Consider the following 20,973-nt stretch of genomic DNA (forward strand, 5'->3'; position numbering starts at 1 on the left):
TCAGAACTACACCAGTGCGTTCTGGACAGGGGGAACTTTGATCGCCTGGCGTGCAAACAAAACGGCCGCTGTGGTCGATGTCAGCCCACAAACCCCACAGGACAATCCGCTGGAACACATCACTGATTATTATCTGCGACCGTGTGTCAGATTGGTTGGATAAAAAGTGGCAGAACGGGACCTGCTGATAGAGACAGGCTCTCAGTGTCTATAAAACATACTGTTGTCACTGTAACATGTCATTTCAACTGTGATGCCTTTAATGAAAATACAACATGCAGTACGCTCAGGCCTCTGCAGCTTGAACCCAACCACAGTCTGTCACAGCAGTCAACTCTTTAATAGCAGGATGGGGCTGACCTGTTTTGCCCTGGGCCAGAGTGGAGGCAGACTAATTTCCTGTGCATTTATGCTATAATAATAGCAGTGAAATGACTTCACCATGATCACATAAACGTACTGCTGCCAGCTAACTGCCTCTCACAGTGGCTGGGGAGATGTTTGAGAAAGGACTTGTGTGGATTGCTGATTTGGGGTTTTCATCCAGACTACAATAGCTTGTGAATCATAGAGCGTATGTGGTTTTTGAAGTCTTGTTTCAACCATATGTACATACTTGGACGCAAAGCTGTGGCGACGTGTGGGTGGTTGTGATTTTTTTCTTACCTTTGTTTCAGCTGGCATAGGCGAGGATGATTTGGACGACATGTACTGGTCTTGTGATGAAGAAATGAAACCCGAGTCGTGGGAGGAGATGCTCGAGAGCCGAGCTGGGGCCGGCTGCGGCAGCGTGGAGCTACGGTACCGATGGCGGGGGTGATGGTGTTGGAAGAGTTGGTGTGAGGAAGAGGAGGAAGAAGAGGAGGAAGGAGAATGAGAGTGGGAGCCACTGGATCCCCTGGAGTCACTACTGTTAACGCTGTTCAGACTACTGTGAAAGGGGAAGGGGGTAAGGGGGAGGAGAGGTTTGGCAGTGACGGGAGGCGGGGTAAAGAGAATCAAGTGCACCCAAAGACATGGATTGAAGAAAGAAAGTTGGGTAAAGGAGAGATAAAAAAGGGATGAAGGCAGAGGATTGGAGGGGGGGGGAGGGGGTGTGGAGAAGACAGGGTGGGAAACAATTAACACACCACACCAAGATGCAGCAAGCAGTGACTGAGGCCAAGCCAGTCAAAACAACAACACAAACCAACATAAGAGGTCGCAAAATCATAATAAGGATAATTACAGACAGGAAATCACAGGATTTCATGCCCTCAGACAGCCCTTTTAAACACTGAGAGAAATTACTGGGAATTGAGCAGCAATAAATTAAACATCTGAAGCAAATATTAAAGTAGTTCATTATAAAATCTACTAAAGCATGTATTGGTCGTGATTGTACTAAATTATGTACAATCAATACAAAAAATGCAACAAGACCAGCCAAAATTAATATTTATGTAGTTTAAGCAGCTAGTAGTGCTTCTCTATCACAAATGTGGGTATTAGGCAAATCACAAAATAGGTAAAATAAATATAATGCAAATGTGACCCTCTTGGTTTGATTTATAGATTTCATAAGTGATTATTTAAAAGCATGATAACCAAAAATTTGCAGTGACAGAAGACAATAGTGAATCTGCGAAGAAATCTTCATTCTTATGATTGAGACATAAAATGTATATTGTTCCTCGACGCTGGGTCTGGAATGTTTTCAAAGTGGCCTTGAAACATCATTTTACAAATTTGATCATATCATAGACGTCACAAAACCCTAAATTGGTGTCCCAAGCAAAGCAATGCAAAGCCCAGTTTTACAGTTTCTTCCTTTAAGCAAAAAAACAGTCATAGGGATGCAAACAAGAAGCAGTGAGAGTAAGACACAAACAAACAATTCTTCAACACTTCCAAACATCCCTTAGGGTCTTTTCTCCAATAAAATGTCTACTTTAACTGTATTTTCTCCAGGTCTATAGACTAAACTAAGGATTAGAATAAATACAAAGCAGCTTAATTACATATGAACCAAGATAAAGGACTAGTGCAGCTCATATTCACCACTGGGTGGCAGACAAAGATTGGGCAACACAATTAAGTATTTTCCTCTATGTCCTTGTTCCCCACCCCTTCACACTGATATAAGCTGTCTCATAAAGAAGCTTCATAATAGTAAAAATAATCAACAGGGGAAAATAAGAGATTTGCATGTTTTGTAGACCTAGCGTGTACGTATCTCATGCTATTATAATAATGTATGAATAAGCTATACAACTGTATAACATCCATCTACAAAAAATACTGTTTTACTAATTCATGGCTGTAGTCTGGTTATTGGCTGGAGGAACCTACCTGCACATGCTGGACTTCCTGGATATGGTGTGGCTGGGGGAAGAAGGGGGCGTTTGATATGACCAACCATAGTCTGAGCCCTTCAGATCCATGATCACCTGAGAGGAAGGAGAATATGAGTCACACTTTATATTTGTACTTGTGACGTTAAGAGACATTAAGCAAAGGCCTCTTGAATAAACACAAACAGAGGAACGTAGGGCACATTAAAGTGGGTTGTTTAGTTTGCGTGTTCACAGAGCGTTTCCTCTCACCTGTTCACTGGCAGGCGGAAGCTTGTGTGGGTCAGAGGTCAGGGCCTTAAGGTCATCAGAGATGGCTTGGAGATGGGTGACCTCTCCCAACATAGAAATCTCCTCATCCTAAAAGGATTAACGATAGAGAGACCAGCGTTTTCGGGATGGTAGATTGTGTGTAAGAGTTTAAACAAGAGTGAAGCAATGCAGCATGAATGGAGCATGAATACGCATATTTTCAGTCTATGGCATTAAAACAAAAAGCATCAACTCTGCGGAGTAAGATGACTTTCTGACAGCTCATTTCTCCCTCTCCCTCGCTCTGCTCACCACGACAGGCCGGAGCATGGCGACGAAGCAGCAGAATCTCTGTCTCTCCTCTATGAGCGCCTTCCTCAGGGCCTGTTTCTCCGTCTCCTCCAGCAGAATGTATTTATCACTGACATCCTGCATGGCGCTGTTCAACTGGGGCTGGATATCTCCTCGACCTTGGAAACAAAGAGGACACACAAACATACACACAGAAAATGAATCTACATGGAAACTGGAAACACAGGATTGGTCTAATTACGAATGTTGAGAAAAAATGATTGAGATAAATTTGACAGCAGAGCTTCATTCAGAACAGAAATACCAAAAAGCAGAACATGCATGAATAATTACAGACAATATGACTGTGAAACAATGAAGGAACATTTTAAGTTTAGATTTGTCATCACTTTCCTCTGTTCTGTCACGACTGCTCCACCTGTTATCTCTTCATTGTAGACTAAGCTATCTTAATTGCTACTGTTTGAAAGTCTCTGCTACTATTTTGGCTATCACCTCAGCATGAATGGCCGCTCTTGTCACTGAAGTGTCTCCTGTCTCTCGCTCAGCGGAGGCAGGAAGACTATCTCCTGTACGATACTCTGTTGCTTGTCTATGACGCAATACTCAAAGCGTGAGAACCCCATTTGACTAGCTCTCAGCTGCACTTTGTTAAACTCTTTCATTTCAGAGAGAGGGAGATTCTTGACAGCGTGAAGAACAACTGTGTGTGTTTTAATGTCTAACAAGAGTGCTAAGTTTCTACAAGACCATCTGGACCTGGTTATGTGTGTGTCTGTGTGTGTGTGTGTGTGTGTCCGTGTCTGTTTGTGTGTGTATGTATGTGTATGTGTGTGTGTTTGTGTGTGTATATGCAAATCTGAGAATGTTTGAGGACAGTCATGACAATCCCAAGGTTATCCTTTTACTCGATGTGCCTTTTTGCTCCGTGTGTGTGTGTGTGTGTGTGTGTGTGTGTGTGGTTCTCATTATAAGTGAGGATACCCTGAAGCCAAATCAAGCCCTCTCGAGTTCTCTCTGGAGGCAGGAAGGCTGGCGACTGTCCAAGTTGACACAGAGTTGGGCCTCTGAGCCATTATCTTACCACTCAAACTGCACTTGCACCCAAACACACACAGTCTTGACTTTGGTACATGAAGGTTAAACCGACAGAGAACAACTCTGTGGTCTATCTGTCTGCTCTCTCGTCTGGGTAAAGATAACAAACTAGTGTCTTTTGTTGAACGTTTGCCGTGAGGCCCCTCTATCATGCGAACCAGAAGTAAAGTAACACAGATGAAGTTACGCACACAAATCATTTCACCACATACGTAAAACGTCAGAATCTCCATCTTATAGCGAGGACAAACCACCAGCTCTTTCCTGCCTGATATGTAAGTGCAGTCTATACATCATACATGTGGGAAGCTCTGTTTCCACTGCTTTATCTCTCCAACAGTTCAGTAGACCAAAATAAAAATGACAATTACCGATGATGTTCAGCAGGAACAAAAATACCACAACTGGAAAAGCACATCAAATGGAAAGCCCCCACCATCATTAGAATTGCTCAAAATGACATATTTTCACTGAAGTACAATGTGAATGTTGATGCTTGGTTTACTCTAGGTCATTAACGTGGTTCCACTTCTTCTGAGACAATGTTTTAAACCCGAGTGAGAAGACTGTGCTGATACATCTCCAATCTGAGGAAGCGTTTTTCCCAAAATACCAAAGTTGATCTTCATTTTATGAAGATCAACTTTGGTATATATCTGTGATGTAGCTTTACAAGGGACTAAAAAATGCAGTTTAACAGTTTAAACTGACTGTTGAAATATACTAAAACTACACTACTACTTACTGGTTGTCGTTAAAAATGAGACAAACAGACTAAAAGAGAATCCATTTACCAAGCTGGGTTTAGTGTGTGTAATGTTGGACTGTGTGGAATTTGAGTTGTGTGTGTGTTTATTGCAGTTCCTACATTACTACACTGTGGAGACCATGGCAGAGTTGATGGACTGTGGAGGCCAGCCTGGAAAGTCCAAATTGCAGTATATATTTTCTGTCTCATTTACATCCGAAGGCAGTTTGTTGAGCAGACACGAATACCATTCCATTCTACAAGGCGTAGCAGAGTTGGACGTGCATTAGCTGCCTTTTTCAAGCTTTACTTATTGGTCTGGTTGCCACTACAGGTCCAAAGTCCTTGTTATTAGACTACTTTTCATCCTGTTGATGGGCTGGCATGTCAATGATGTTGCCATTGCTAGTTGTACAGAGCTGATCAATGGTATTGCTAAGGGATAATGTAAAAAGTGCCTCCATAAAATAAAACAGCAAACAGCTGCATCTAGATAATTTTTAAAATCTTTAAGATAAAATGCTTAATGGTTACAATGAGTAGGAAAAATGGAATAACTGCAACAAAATGATATATGTCACATAAGATCAAAAAGATATTTACATTTTTTTCTTTAAATCAGTTTCTATACGACTAAAAAACATTTGAAACTTCAGACTTTATCTGAGCTCAATGTCGAAAAACAACCTTTCAAGCTCCAGTGCCAGCGATGCTGTGGTGTCTCCTTGGCACGAGGTAAAATGAGGGAGCACACTGCGTTCTGGTTTCTCCCGCTAGTTCAAGCATTGGCAGTCGGTATTCTCGACATTACCAAAGTGGTTTTGGAAAGACACCGCTGTAACTTGGGGAGCTTTGTTCAGACAGATGGAAAGCCAAATATTTTCTTTGTTGCCATTTTGGTAGCACTCATGAGAGTCGTGCTCGACACAATAACAATCGGCATCACTTCACGTCTACCTCTACTTCTGTTAAAGGCTGATCCATCGAGAGGCAACTTTATCCCCTTAATCATTTAATTACATTAAAAAGTAAAAAGGTCACCGATGTGGAAATGTACATAATGCGTTAATACTTACAAAGTACTTTCTGACCACACATGGAATGAAAAATATGTTTTCATATTCAACCAAAAGCCATATGCCATATTACTCAATCAGATTGAGACGGATATGAGTGTTAATGTAAGAGGCACGGGTGGAAAAGAATGTTCACATACACACACACACACACACACCCGGGCACACGTGTGTCAAGACAATGCAGGCGAGTAAATATCAACCTGTGGTGAGCATAGGAGGTTGTTAGTGCTCAACTTAAGCCTCTGTCACGTTACCACTGTGTCTGAGCTGTGGCGTTGCTCCTTGATTTGTCCACATTCCCGGTTTCTGTGCCGTAACTTGTGCAACTATGTGAATGACAAGGCCCTGATTGCCACTTCCACTTTCTCTCCAACCGCAGACAAACATTGAGGTTTACTGCAGCTCAGTGGTCACCGACTGCAATTGTGGACAAATCCTCACCAGCATATTATTCAACTCCTTTCCGTTACCAATAAAGGACAATTAGGTCTTGTGACATTGTTTTTTATTTTACATGGGAGGATCTATTATAATAAAGTCCAAAGGTTTCACACCTACAACACTGTTATACTGTAGATATCCTGGCGTGTATGTCTGTCACAGCAGTATCCAAAGTATGGCAAGGCAATATCAATAATGTATCTATATCTATGAATTAACGACTAATATTAATCTAAGTCATGAACACAGCAGCCGGAGCAGCAAAGAAAATAAGTTATACTGTGTGTGTGTGTCTGTTCTAATAAGATTACATTTTTGATTGATATTCTCTATTTTTGTTTTCACCAGACTCAATGTGCCACAAGTCCAGCGACTGAGCCAAGATGTATATGGTGGACGGGTGGTGGGTTGTTCAAATAACCCACAGTCTCCACTCATGTACACACTTTTGCACACACAAATGAGATTAAGTGCTCCAGCTCACACATGACCAATGATTACATTAGGATTCAGTCACAGGCTGTTTCTTAGTGAGGCCGGGGTCCGAGGTCAGAAAAACACCCTCACAAGACACATATCAAACATCACAGACTCACCAACACCAGCTGACAGATGGGGTGTTATTTCAGGGCAGAAAAGGAGGTCTCTTCATTTAAGTGGTGTGACTAAGACTAGTGGCCTATTCCTAAATTTGATTTAAAAGTTTGCGTGTATTCTGTGACACTGAGGTGTGACTTTGGGTGATCCAGGTGTGTTGTTATCTTTTTTATCTACAATTCTGTAGTGTGGCTGTAGTCAAAGTTAAACTTTTAATCCGGTAATAGTTAGAACCATTGCTTTGACAGCCAAGTAGCTTGAGGCAAATGGAGAAGTATGTTTATGTAAGTGAACAAAGCAAAGGAACAAAAGCGTGCAAGCATGTACTGCACTTCTAAGGGTACTTGAGCTGGCAGAGACGGTTTGTAGAAATGAATGGAACATGTAGAACTGGACCAGTAAAGCAGAAAGGAACTACCCACTGGACCAGTTAGTGCCCGATCATATCTCAAGTCTCCTGAGGCCTCTACTTTACCTCCTTACCTCTCTTTCTTCTTCAAAAGCAGCATGTTTTTATCATTACTGTTATTCTAACTCAATGAAGAAATGCTCTTCTATTTCAGCCCTCAACTGGGCTACCGTTATGAAGCTGCAGCTCCTGTTTTCCTGTTCAATTTCCTTCTGAGAGCACTTCTGGGGCATATAAACATGGGGCCACTAATGCAGAGCTAAGAGTGGAGGTAGAAGAGGCTGCAGGGTGAATTAAGAGCATTCGGTTTATGTATGCTCATATAAAAACCTTTAAGGAACCAGTTATTAATTAACATTAGTGTGTCAATATGTTGTGGACATAGACTGGAAGTTTTCCATAACTGGAGAAGAGACTTGCCCATGAAAATATAGATTTTTCGTAATAATCAATTTCTTTCATGGCTTTTTCATGATGAAGCTAAGATGATTGGTTAAACATTGCAGCGTAAGCATTACCCTGGACAATGACTTACCCAGATTATCAGCTGCAGTGCAGCATAAGGCGAAGGATTGTTTCAGAACCACATGGGGACAGGGAGAGGAAAAAGATTTAAGTCAACTGAAAAAGTGCAGGTGCTAAACACTCATTCATCAGTTGCATGTTTGTGTGATTGGATGTCTGTTTAAGCTCCATAATACTCAAAGAAAAGTTAAGCCAAATTTATAATAAGTGTGTTTCCTGTCTAAAATCAAGAACATAGAAGAGCATAAACAGGTTCAACTTTACAGAAATGCCTTCGATGATGTAAAATCATTCAGAAAGTCAAAATTAAAATAATTGATTAGAAGTGACTTTGATTAACACATTCATTTGACAGATAATGCCAAACATCTGCAGATTTAAAAGCTGACACTAACAAATACCAGTTTGTAAAGTATATTGACGCTTCTTCCTTACGGCCTGAACATCAGCATGAGGATCATTTGACATTCACTGAATCAAACTTTAAAACGTCAGCAGCCAAAAAACAAAGTGGATATTAATCCAATTCCTTTTTTTGTCTATGGTATTTTTTGTCTGGATGAATGCATATGGAAGCCTGAGCCAAGAGGACTGCAGAAAAACAGCCCCTGTACTTTCACCAACGAGTGTTTACCAAGTAAGGTAATGTTTATCCTTCATAGATCTGCACATGTCTAATCAGTGAGGATAAACTTCTTCCGCACACGCACACACGCACACACGCACACACGCACACACGCACACGCACACGCACGCGCACGCACACGCACACACACAGCGGTCTAATGAAAAACTCATACATACAGTTTAGACACTGTCCCCTTTTCCTATTGCCCTGATTTGTCCTTTAGTCTTGCTTGTTGTCCTCTTGGAGACACACAACTTTAATCCGGAACAGTAGAAGATTTACAGTATAAAAATAAAACACCTTTTTTCAGTTGCTAAAAATAAAGTTTGATGCAATGCAGCTTATGAATTGCCTGTTTTCATTTCAGACGTAAGCAGACCAGAGATGTCCTAGTTTGGCATCCAGGAAAAAGATGAGTACAATTCTCAAAGACGTCAATGAAAACCACATCTTTCTTAAGTCAAGTTCATGACAGAGACACAGCATCTATGGGAAAGCAAAATCTGAAGCTGTAGAAGCCGAGCCTTTCCTTCCTTCACTCGAAAAATCTGAGTACCATGTATAATGAATCTTATCTTGCAGTGTGTTCCCCACTTTCAGATTTTCTGACAGGAGTGATTGATGTCTTACTTTGGTTTATCAAGCAATGCCCAATATGTATAAAACACTTTAAGCCTACACTAAGCTAGTTATTATTCTTGCACAAAAAGAGAACAACCATGTGTATGTTGTGTAGTGTTAAGTTCTTCTGGTTTTCATTCTCTGTGGTCAATTTCTTTTTGTTAATTTGTAAGGACAAATTAAAAGCTCCTGTTAGAACAGGGTTTGTGTCCATCATTAACAGATTAACAGGTTTCAAACAAAAAACATATGAGTTTTCTTTTACCTTTCTTGGCTTTCTTCTGAAGTTTCAGGGTGTCCGAAGATTTCTTCTTAATTTCCTGCCGAGCTCTTTTATATTCTTAATGACAAAGATGGACAAAGTAAAACAACTCGTCATTGTTTGTAAACGATTGAGATATACGTTGTTGGTAAACAGATTTCTGGAGCAGTGTATTTGTATCCATCTGAAATACCTTTGGCATGGTCCTTGTCCAAAGTATTTACTCCCCTTTTCCAATCCTCCACCTGTTCTTGTAGAGGGTTGATCAGACACTCCAGGAAACCCCTGCGAAAACAACAGGTTTCTCACTTCTGATCTCAGGTCAGCCTCATCCATTAAGGAGGAAGTAGACTTAACCTTTAAAATCTAAACTTTTCACTTGTATCCAAAACAAATTTTATAGACTGAAACTATAAAATACCTGTCAAGGACCTTTGAATCCTGTGGCATTGTATTCATGTCTTACAGACTCACTCTACAGGGTATAAAAGTGTCTCTGTAGCAGACATTAAACCATTCGGTCTAGCTGCCTTTCTGTCACTCTTTCAATCATTAACCGGGAAAGAAAGGGAGAATAACAGACTGAGAAGGAAGATATTGTCTGCTTATGTCTGACAGTGTGTCACAGGGGGAAGGTAAGAAGCTTGTGCAGTCATGTCTGTCTTTTAGAGCGTGTTTAAGAGGCTGCAAGTGTGAGAGGTGGGCAGCTGCAGGCTTAGTACATGCAACTAAAATTAGACCTGCCCCTCTTGCAGACATTTCTCCAGAGACTGTGTGTGTGTATATGTCAGTGGGTGGGTGGTGACCACAGCCCCCCGCTGTACAACCCCTGCTATGGAGATCCAAGTGGAATCTCTGCTGAAATGCCACCCGCATTAGAGAGTCCCTTGTCTGTCTCGTGAGTGTGTGTGAGTGTGTGTGTGTGTGAGAGAGACTGAGAGAAGGGGCAGACAGAGAGAGATATGTTGAGGGGGACTTCACTGAGACATTCTAAATGCCAAACAAATCGTCTCTTTCCCAACAGCTCATGATCCCCACAGACAAAATATCATGATAAAGTGATTTATGTTGAGATTATAATTCAATTACAGACCATTATATTGCAGTAAGAAAACTAGATTTAAGTTTTATTTTGTAACTACGGGTCCTTTGTTTACACAAAAAGGTAATCAAATTAAACACAATATTGTATTTAATCCACATTTAAACTTTATTTAATTTAAAATGTATTTTACTTTGAACTTGTATGGGTGTGTTCTGAGTTCTTGTTGTAATGTGGGTGCATGTTGTCATTATTTTTTATCTTTAGTGGTTAAGGAGAGGAAAAAAAGAAGAAAAAGAGCAGGACACCACAATGCACTTTGTATAATGTTACTTACATGGAGAACTGCTTGAGTTTGGCCTCTATGCTGCGATGTCTCATACACATCCTGGTCAAAGCTGATCCAATGTCTCTGGTTCCACCTGAAAGATACGAAAAAGAAGAAAAAAAAGAAGCTTTTAATGTTAAAATCACAAAACTGTCAACTCATCTAAACAAACTATATATAAAACAATGAGTTGGTCAAACAATCCACATGGAGTTATTATTTGAATGAGTAAATGAAGAAGTGGGGCAAGAGGCAGGAAAAGAGAGAATCCAGAGAGGAAGGGTCAAGGGCAAATATCCCTAAGTGACACTGATGCCCACAGAAGCTCAAACTCTCAGAAATCCAGTTGTGTTGTAGTCACCTAAACCTAAAAAAAAAATTGACATTTACAACAGAAAGTTTGCTGCAATTTGCGTCAAACCACCAGAACTTCAGGACTGTCTGCAGCTGCATCATTTGGTGAGACGTTTAATTACACAGGTAACCACAGAGACTCCACAGAGCTGAACACACAATGGGCTTTTGATGAAGACTACGTGGCTGCATCTACAATGTAAACACTGTATGAAAACCTGTTTGAATATTTAAGTGAAGCACAAAGTAGTCACAGGCAGCTAATGCTTTAGAGTCATTAACTTCCATCGAAACTGAGAGTGACTTCACTGCTGGAAAAAAAAGAACCCTCATTGACCCCACTCCTTCCACTGCAGCTGAAAATTGTGGGAATCAGAGGGAAGGACAGATTTAGGAGCTGTGCACATATTCAGGTCAAGAGACGCCGGGTGGGACGTCGGAGCTGGAGTCTGGAAAAAGTGCTCGCGGCTCATGTCAGCTTCTGTCACACAGGCTAACTAGCTGTCCACTGGAAGGCCTCTGGCTGGACAGCTAAGCAGGGACCTGACGTTGATTGACAGAACCATTGTCTGGCTGCTCAGTGGGACTGGTCGGGTTCTTTGTTGGACTGAGGCACTTCTGTGTGTGCGTTTGTGTGAATGTCTGCTGGTGTTGGTTGTGCATAAGAGGGCACAGGGATCTTGTATGAAACTGTGTGAAGTTCTCCTGACTTTCTGTTCAGTGACAGTGTGATACTCTCCGTGTGTGTGTGTGTGTGTGTGTGTGTATGTGTGTGAGTGGTTGTGAATCCCCTCCAACCGAGCAGGCCATTCTGCTGTCAGCACAGTCCCTGCTGCATGCAGAGACACACACACAGGGCTGTCACTCACTCACACCCACTCACAGATTTACAACATAAAAAACAGATTTTACTCTGTTAGAGTCTAGGCAGGGCAAACGCAAGAGTCTATTGATTTGACCTACAAGACTTATTCTTGTTCACTGGGGTGCCACAAAAAAAAAAAAAAAAAAACTGAAAGAAAAAGATAGTAAAAAATGAGAAGAGCTTTCAAAGTGAACTTGTGATTTCAACTTTTCAAAAGGAGCCAATATTTGCAGGTCGTAATGTGATTAGGCAAAAGAAATGTGTTCAGGACAGATTTCAACTGTATTTCAGACTCCTCAACGTCTGACACTGATGAAAGATTATTTTGGAGCCACCCTGTGTGAACTGTGTCGTCTTGTTTTTAGCTTGATTCATGTGTCTAAATTCAACTAGTGAAGAAATGTTTGGAGCATCTATTGTTGTTTTTGTTTCGTTCCCCTCAAATAAATCTTGTCACAGAGATGCTGACTCTTCTGTGTCTGTGTGGAAATGTGCGAACCAGCACGATACACGAGGTTCTGTTTTAAATTGTCTGTTTCTAATCTGAAGCAGAACTGTTTTCTCTCCCTATTCTCAAAGACCAGTGTTAGCTCACTGAGCTTTGGAGAGCTCAGTGAAAAAACAGAATAAGGCTATTTTATACAATAAATTACAACTTTCCCGCATCTTTCAACAATCCATAATTTAATGTCAATCCCACTGAGCCCATCATGACCTCAGAGCTTTCCCTCTATCCATTCATTCAACCGCTTCTCTTTAACCATGCATGCTTTTTATTGCAGAGGGTGTGGCTACTACATGCCATAAAAGACCTCTCTGTTGTACAACACCATAATGGTCATTCATTCCTGTGTTGACTTGTTTAGTCACCATATCCATCTATCCATCCTTCCATCTGACCACCTCTCGCTTACCATAACTGCGTGTTATTATAGAGGGCGTGGCTGATAGATGCCACAGTGGTAAAAAATAAAATTAGAAAAATAAAGACAGTGAGTTTTTCATTAGAAAGTTACTGTAGAGTTCAGGCTTATGCTCGAGGGAAGAGTTTGGTTTCAGCTGATAATATATTTGGCCCAGCCCCACCCACATTACTGGATTTGATATGAACCACAATATGCTCTTGGCTGCATGCAACATTATGGGAGCAGAAATATGACACTCTGCAGGTTACCTCTAACTCACTCTCACGTCAGATATCGATTCCCCCTTTTCCATTTGAATAGTGTTTCAATGAATTCAGAGGACAGGTTATCTACTGTTAACAATCGAAAGTTGGACCGAAACTGCACTGAGATTGGTCTGAACATGTTAGCATTGCTAATAAGCTAATAAGCAAATGGACTCCTCCCATGCCATGAGCACAAATGGGATAAAGTTCCAGAAAACTGATCCGTGAAACTAAAAACTGTTTACACCATAGCAGCATGATAATCGTTGTCATAAATAATTCAGCCACAGCACATATTCTATGTATTAAAGAAACTTGTTTCTCTTTCATGCACTTCTCCCTCTCCCAGCAGGTAGTGGCAATGTGGCCTCTGCCATGACTGCCAGTTGCTGTGGTAACCGTATATCCATGCGTGTGTGTGTGTGTGTGTGTGTGTGTGTGCCTGCTATAATCCGACTTGGATCCAGCAATGTTTCTAGGTCAAGACCTCCTTGTTTTTTGCCACATGTAAAGTGACTGACATAACACACTCTTCAGGAAGGATACGACAAACACTACCTGGACCGGCAGTCCAGTGTAATAATGCAGAGCAACATGAGCTTGAACTGGGATTCAATATGTTATCAGCTTATCGTGGAATATAAAAGTGAAGTTGTTGTGCGCGTGTGTCTGAGGATTTGTCTGATGTAAAGTTTTGATTTTGTATACTCAAGCCACATAATGTTGCATGAAAAATGAACTAAATTATCTATTTATTAATCACACATCACATGCAGTTGAAAGTGTTTCATGTCAGGTCAGTCTGCTCGGTTGGCGGAAAGTTGTTATGTTGCTCTCAGGATAAAGTGGCTGCTAACACTCATCGGCTACTCCATCGTCTAGCACCGAACGACCCCCTGGATGGAAATAGCTGCACTGGCAGCTCCAGTTCTCTGTCCTACACACACACACACACACATAAAAATCACACGGTATATGCAGGGTAAAATATACACACACAAAAGCAGGAGACCAGACTAATGCTGCGTGTGTAGTGGCATAGCTGGCTTTCAGTATAAATAGCTGCTATGTGACATGGTTGTTGTGGAGTCTTGTAATTATCCCTCCACTACCAACACTTAAACAGCGGAAAACACAGACACACACACTGAAAGCTCAACTTGTTGGTGCATCCATGAACGAATCATGCGTAACTAACCCTTTTTTTTTTTTTATAAACATAAAATGCAAGTGAGCAGGACTAAGTGTGTGAAAAAAAAAAGAGCTCATTCAGCTACAGACTGTGTTTATGTTTCGCAGGATTGTGGATAGTGTGTGCATGGTTTGTGTTTCCAAAACACCCACAGTCACAGGCCTCATCAGTCCACAATGTCCCCGAGTAGAAAGTGAACAACATGAAGTTAATAGACAACACGCTAACTGTATAATTAACATGGTGCCCTGCTAATTTTTCCTTTAGTCCTATCCAAGCTTTGTCTGTTGGTGACTGGTGTTACAGCTTTGTGTGGGAACCAGTGTCTCATGAGTCTATTGGGACATTTTGTGACAAAGGTGATAGTTTCTTTCTCAGTGTGCATTTGTCTGTGTGCTTGTGTGTGTGAGCACGAGAGTAAGAGAGTGAGCAAGAGAGAGATGGGATGGCAACTTGATGTCGAGTTGCCAAGTCTGTCTCTGTCCTCAACCCCCGTCCAGACTGTTCTTCGGAATGTCACACTGTGCTGACACAGAGGGTTTGAGGGTGTGTGTCGTAAGAAAGCATTAGAAAGAAGGGAGGCTCTTATTGTGATGCATAGTCCTCTGGAGGTGTATAGCAGAGTGCAGTAGCAAGATGCAACCGTGTTGAATTAAACTCACTGACCCCTCTCTCTAAGATCGAATAAAAGGTGGTAGCCACTATTCTGCTATTAAGATCAATTAAACTCTATAAGGCCCAAACACTTTACTTTCACGTTACTGCACCTAAGATTGTTAACTTCTTTAACCTGCCACATTTGTAACACATCCTCATGTTTTCCAAAGACACGTAATGTGCAACTAAGAAGGTACTAATTTACATGCAGATCCTGTGGTTTACCCTTTCTAAAAATAAAACCCATGGCAAACCCTGTGAAGAAAGCATGTGGTGCACACATATGCATCTTTCACGCAGATCTCAGTTTGTCATTAGTGGATGAAGGGAAAGCTAATATAAGGAGAAACAAATGAGTGATTGAGGGAGGAACCGAAACAAAGTGGGATAGTATGGTTTAAGATGTGAATGTTAAAAAAAGCTGCATAGATTGAGATAAAAAAATGGAAGAAAAAGTAGATGGATGAGAAAAAAAAGTTTGAAGAAAAAGGAGGAGAAAGTAAATGGAGAAAAAAGGGAGAGTAATTTGGCTTTGGTAGTCCTGACAAGAAACCAACTCTGTGTATGGGTCCCAGATGGTCGCTGTTAACCATGGGCCAGTGGTTACACTGATAAGAGACTGCAGACCATACAGCTGGATACACACACATACATACACACACACACACACACACACAACCCAGCTGGACAGAGGTAAGGCGATCTGTTCACTGGTTAATTAGAGACCTGTAGAAAACACTATAACAGCATCTACTCTACATTGGCAACTCTTTAAATTGGCCAGATCTGGTGTTCTTCTTCATGCCTAAAAGGACATTTGACATTTTAAAATTATTATTTATGCGGCAGTAATGTTAAACATCTAGACTGTTGTTGCCTCTGGCTAATACAACTGATTATACAATAAAGTTGTCAGCAACATGCATTCATCTATAACATTTAAAGCTTATTTCTAAGAATTTACTCATGATATCACAGCTGTCTTTATGGAAAATCGCAATAATCCCAGCAATCATTTAGTCAAAAAAGGATTTTAGACTTAGATAGGTGTCTGACAACAGACATTCAACGAGAAAACCTAAAGTTAGTGTTTAGCTAAATGTAAATTATCAGAGGGGGCTGAAATTAATGCTTAAATTTATATGTGTATGTTTTTTCTATAACAGAGACCACTGTTAGAAAGTGTTACTGTGCTAAAGATAGATCGGAAACCTGAATCATTCTATAGACTCGACACACGCGCGCACATGAGCAGTTGGCATGTCCAGATGGAGCCACCCACCTAGCTGTGCTATACACACTAGCAGTTCATTCATTGATTTATTTGCCTGCTCTGTCACATTATGGTAATGCTGTACGTTTACAGTTACATCTTCTTTCAATAAAGGACCAACTAAGTTGTTGCTTGTGAGGGGGTTCCATCATTCTGGCAGCTGACAAAAAAATGCCAACAAATATAATGGGAAATTAGTAAAACGACTGACATGATCTCTGTAAATTGACAATACTATTAATAGTAAATAATGAATTATCAAGGGCTTATAATAATCTCCTCTAATAATTTGCCTGACTACCTTGGGAACCAACAGGAGTCAGCTTGTCACATACACACACTTTCTGCAATGTGACAAGTGCTGACACACACAAACTCTGGACTGTCTGACTACAGCTCCCAGCAGCTGTCATCCGCAGACAGAGGGGAGACAAGGAGGAGATGATGAAAGGGCAGAGATTTTAAAGAAAGAAAAAAAGGAGAAATCTATTTATTTATGATAGTGTAAAGATTATAAAATGAGGATGTACAACTGAACTAAGGTTAAAACATGTTCATGTAACCTCTATACGTTAAGTGTGGCTGCTTGTTGTCCAGGTTGTGGCTGCTTGTTGTCCAGGTTGTGACAAAACAACCTGGACCCCACTCAGCACTCAACCTACGTCATGAGCATAGTGCACACAATAAAAGGACATAAAAGCTGTTGTAAACGACAGCACTTTAATTTGTTTACTACAAAACATCATATTTACTGAATACTGACAGGAGAGATCATTATCCATGTTGAAACCCGAGCTAGTGTTTCTCAATAGTCAGCATCTGAGTCAAACAACGCACCAAAACAACAGCAGGCTAACATCTGGGTGTCTTTATGCAGAGTGAATGGAAGATGGAAGTGTCACTTGGTGCTAATACCCATTACATAGGCAATTTTCCAACAGTGTAACTGATCCACTACTGAATGCAATTCTACAAATAAACTCACAACCTGTACTCTTTCAAAGAAACCACAATATACTTATTGTAAACTGCAGTTGTGAATGTGTGTCAGTGTGCCACTGCAATGCAGTGAATGCACCCTGGATAGTTGTGCATAAAACCCCCCATTGCCCTTATCTCCACTACATTACTCTCCTGACATGTCGTGTATACCCCCCCAAAAAAGATTATCCTGTCCTCTCACCTCCGTCTGTGCTTATACTTCTCTCTCCCTTTCTTGCCCGATTCTATTTCTTCTTACTTCCTTGCCCTCCTGCACTCCTACACTATATTCAGCCTAGTCACAATCGGTTCGAAAAGTAGAAGTAGGAAGATTTGTTAGAATGGCCTTTTGACTGATGTACACACAGATTATTTAGAGGTTTGAAGCAAAGAGTTTTGGCCTAATCTACTAACTATTGTTGGTAACAGTGTGTCAGTGTGCCTCTGTAGTGCTGTGTAAAGTTCTCCAAACAATCTACTGTTCCCATGATGCTATTTAGAGAACAGAAATACATAGATACTTGGGTCTGGAAAGGTGATGAGAGGAGAGTTGAAATGACAAAGAGGACATTATGCCACCTCTCTGTGGTTCTGCAGTGTGAATACTTAGATGGTCTTGAGGCTGCAACAATAAAAGATGGCTGACAAATGCACCTCATCTGGATGCTTACTGTGCTGCTGTGTCTCTACCTCCCTACTCTGTTGTCCTCGCCCTCTTTTACATTTTCTGTCTCAAAGCCCTGTGGGACGAAGTGATGCTTAAGCAATGAATAGTAGCCAATTATGATAACAAGACGGCATTGCTATTGTCTGCAAAAAGCAACCCTCATTTTTCCTGTCACACTGTGGTGTGCATGTTCACTGCAGATCCACTTATTTACAGTGCCCAATCCATCTTCATTAAAACTCTCACATTTGGAAATGCATTTGTCTGCATTTCATATCTCTCATTGGTGCAAAAATACAGTTATCAGAGCGTGTTCACACATTCATAGTACACCCCCCGATACAATGCAGCTGTACAATCATCCTGAGCATTCAGCTAAAGCAAACAAAGACTAAACTGTGGAATATTTTGGACTGTCTGACTCCATTAACCTCACCTGAGTAGATCTGAGTGGTTCATGTTTACAGCATCCCAACACTGTCGTCCGCTCTTATCAGCACGAGCTGTCTCGACATCTTTTTTAGGGTCTTATATGTGTATGACACTGCTTTTACATCGGGAGATCTTTTTTTCCTCTGTTGCGTGTTATGCAGTTAGTGTCATCAACCCCCCCCCCCCCCCCCACACACACACACACACACACACACACACACTCACTCGCTTCTAATGAAACCAATGGAAGATCCCCTTTCTCACATCGGATTCTCTCGACCTCTTACAGACTTTGTACAAGGAGGCCAGGCAGAGAAAGTGCTCAGAAACTGCGGAGGCTCTCACTTTGACGTTTACATTCACATATGCAGAGTTCTGCTGAGTTCAGTGCATGTCTGGAAGCTGCTTTACAGGCATGACATGAGTAATGTTTGTGAGAGAAATAAAAGAATGTGACATATGCTTCCTGGAGACAAGCTGTTGAGAGGTGAAGTACAGTTTATTACTGCGATCGCTAGAACTCACATGCTGTACAAGAGGAATACGAGGGTGGTCTCTTGACAGAAATCTCCTACAAGTAAACACTCTCCAGGCAGATTTGATATGCTAATTTATGCAAACTGGCTCACTGTACAAGTACAGTACTATGCCATGAGTGCACATGTTGACTTCAGCTGCAGTGCAATGCAATTCAAATGTAGGTCATGGAGGAATTTCATCCCCTCCCCACTTCATTCTACTGTATTCCTTTGATTTCCTCCTTTGAGCTGTTCCCTCTCTGATCTAGCTCTCAATCTCATACCCCGATCTCTCTATGCTTGGTTTAGTTTTCTCTATTTCTGGTTTCTCTCTGTCCCAACTTAATCCTATGCTCCCACCCCTCTTCTCTGATGTCTGTGAATGTGGTACCATAAAGTTAACATGGTGCCTGAACTAATCTAGTCGGTAAGCAGTTGGCCAGTTCAGTGGGCGGTCAAAGTCAAGACATAAATAGGCACGCAAAGAGACGTGTTCCATGGGAGAGTTCATGATCGAAATAGATTTTGGTGAATTCCTTCAAATGTTATGTCTACTGTATGAATAATGAAAAATGTTTCATGGTGTTGTCTTAACAAAAGAAATCCTTCCTCTTACTAATTAAAGGTCTCCCTGTTATCTTAAAAATTCCATAGTATAAAAGATAACTGAATTTGGTGTCAAGTCGTTGCTAAAATACGGATGGTGCTTGAAGGTATCATAGACGTCGTAGGCACTGATTTTTGTGAGCCTGAAGAGGACAGCATTATAACCCTCCAAGTAGCAGTAGTTTCAAAGTCGAAGAAGAAAAAGGAGGAAATAAGAAGGCATCATTCAACAACATGTGGAATGGCAGCTAAAAGCAAAAATTATGCTACAATGCATTTTCAAAGTGGTTATGAACAGATTGCGGGTGAGTGAGTTTCAGTTATAAAACCCATGTTGCCAAAATGTACATATGCTGAAACGTTGGTGTTATTGTTTGTGAATTTCAACAGTCTCGGAACTACTTTTGGCTGTGGAATCCAATTTGGTAAAAATAATCTGTGGACTTTCAATGGTCTCAGTACCAGCATGTTTCTGGTATTTTGCCACTCCTAATATACTGCAATATGACTTGTTTTCAGAGCTGCATGTTTAAGGGGACAGTCAGGTCTTGAATATTTGGCTGCTATGAGGGTCAGTGTATGTTTCGGCAAAGTGCCCGGTCTCTGGTATGCATGGGTGACCGAACACAAATACATGGGCTACAGTGAGTGGTCTTTGGGAAAAATAGAAAATTACCACAAGTGCCATTGCATTTCTGCATCGTCAGCATTCAACACATCCAATGTGTAACGTATAACTGACCTATAAAAGATTCAAGTACAACAACAACAATGCCTGTTGTGGTCATAGAGCTTCACTCACTGATAGCTTGTGCCTGCATTTTGTTCTACACAGCATGTAGCAGCTCAGCAGAGGCTTTAACTCTAGTGCCTGGAATCTAACCAATTAAAGCCACCAACAAGGGGGTTTAAGCGTGTCATAAGATAACCAGACACAGAGAAAGAGAGAGACACAGAGAGAACGAATGAGAGGGAGAGGATAGATTACCCTCGAGCCCACTCTTGCTCTTTTCCAGGCTCTGGTGCCCCACTTTTTCTCTAATCTTCCTTTCTGGTCCGACACACATTCCACAGACAGATAGAAAGGATTTACTAGGAGCTCTACCAATGAATTCAGTGCTATTTTTTGGGTGACTACTGCCATCCAAATGTGTGGTATGCAGAACTGCGAGGCATTGGCAATGATGATGACACTCAAACCATGAAAACCCAATAAACATAAAAGCGAAAGACTGTTTCTAAACTTAGTGGACGAATGAGACACTGTTTGCTACAAACACAGGACAAGTGTCACGTAACCATATGGTCATAACGTGCAAAAGGTCTAAAGTCACAGTTAATCATTTACAGTGAAGACAGCAGAGGTTCATATTTCAACAGCAATAACTGAAGACAGAAACAACTGAATAAACTCCAGTCTGAGTCACAGGGTTTGAGTCACGTTCGTCTTGTGTGTGAGACGTCGCAGCTGGAGCTGCCAGCATTTTTCAGTGTAGATCGCAGTTCTCCAATTCTTTTGACTGTGATCATTCTGGAGATATTAAATTCAAAATGTAGGTGCTTGTAATAAGAACAAAGGTTT

At 41.1% G+C, this 20,973-nt stretch overlaps 1 protein-coding gene across 5 annotated transcripts in view; it reads right to left on the reverse strand.

The window, feature by feature from the left end:
- Positions 1-20,973, reverse strand: part of LOC133964442 (protein MTSS 1-like) — a 48,353-nt gene that overhangs the window by 7,161 nt on the left and 20,219 nt on the right. For 2 of the 5 annotated variants that reach the window (XM_062398520.1, XM_062398522.1), the window contains exons 4-11: positions 10,685-10,769; positions 9,499-9,590; positions 9,309-9,383; positions 7,805-7,816; positions 2,898-3,055; positions 2,586-2,693; positions 2,332-2,429; positions 667-931 (exon numbers count right to left, since the gene is read on the reverse strand). In XM_062398520.1, coding sequence (XP_062254504.1) covers positions 667-931; positions 2,332-2,429; positions 2,586-2,693; positions 2,898-3,055; positions 7,805-7,816; positions 9,309-9,383; positions 9,499-9,590; positions 10,685-10,769 — 893 coding nt within the window. The remainder of the gene's footprint in view (positions 1-666; positions 932-2,331; positions 2,430-2,585; positions 2,694-2,897; positions 3,056-7,804; positions 7,817-9,308; positions 9,384-9,498; positions 9,591-10,684; positions 10,770-20,973) is intronic. The other 3 variants (XM_062398523.1, XM_062398521.1, XM_062398524.1) reach the window with 3 other exon arrangements.

The sequence above is a fragment of the Platichthys flesus genome, chromosome 11, assembly GCF_949316205.1.
Source record: "Platichthys flesus chromosome 11, fPlaFle2.1, whole genome shotgun sequence".
Taxonomy (NCBI): domain Eukaryota; kingdom Metazoa; phylum Chordata; class Actinopteri; order Pleuronectiformes; family Pleuronectidae; genus Platichthys; species Platichthys flesus.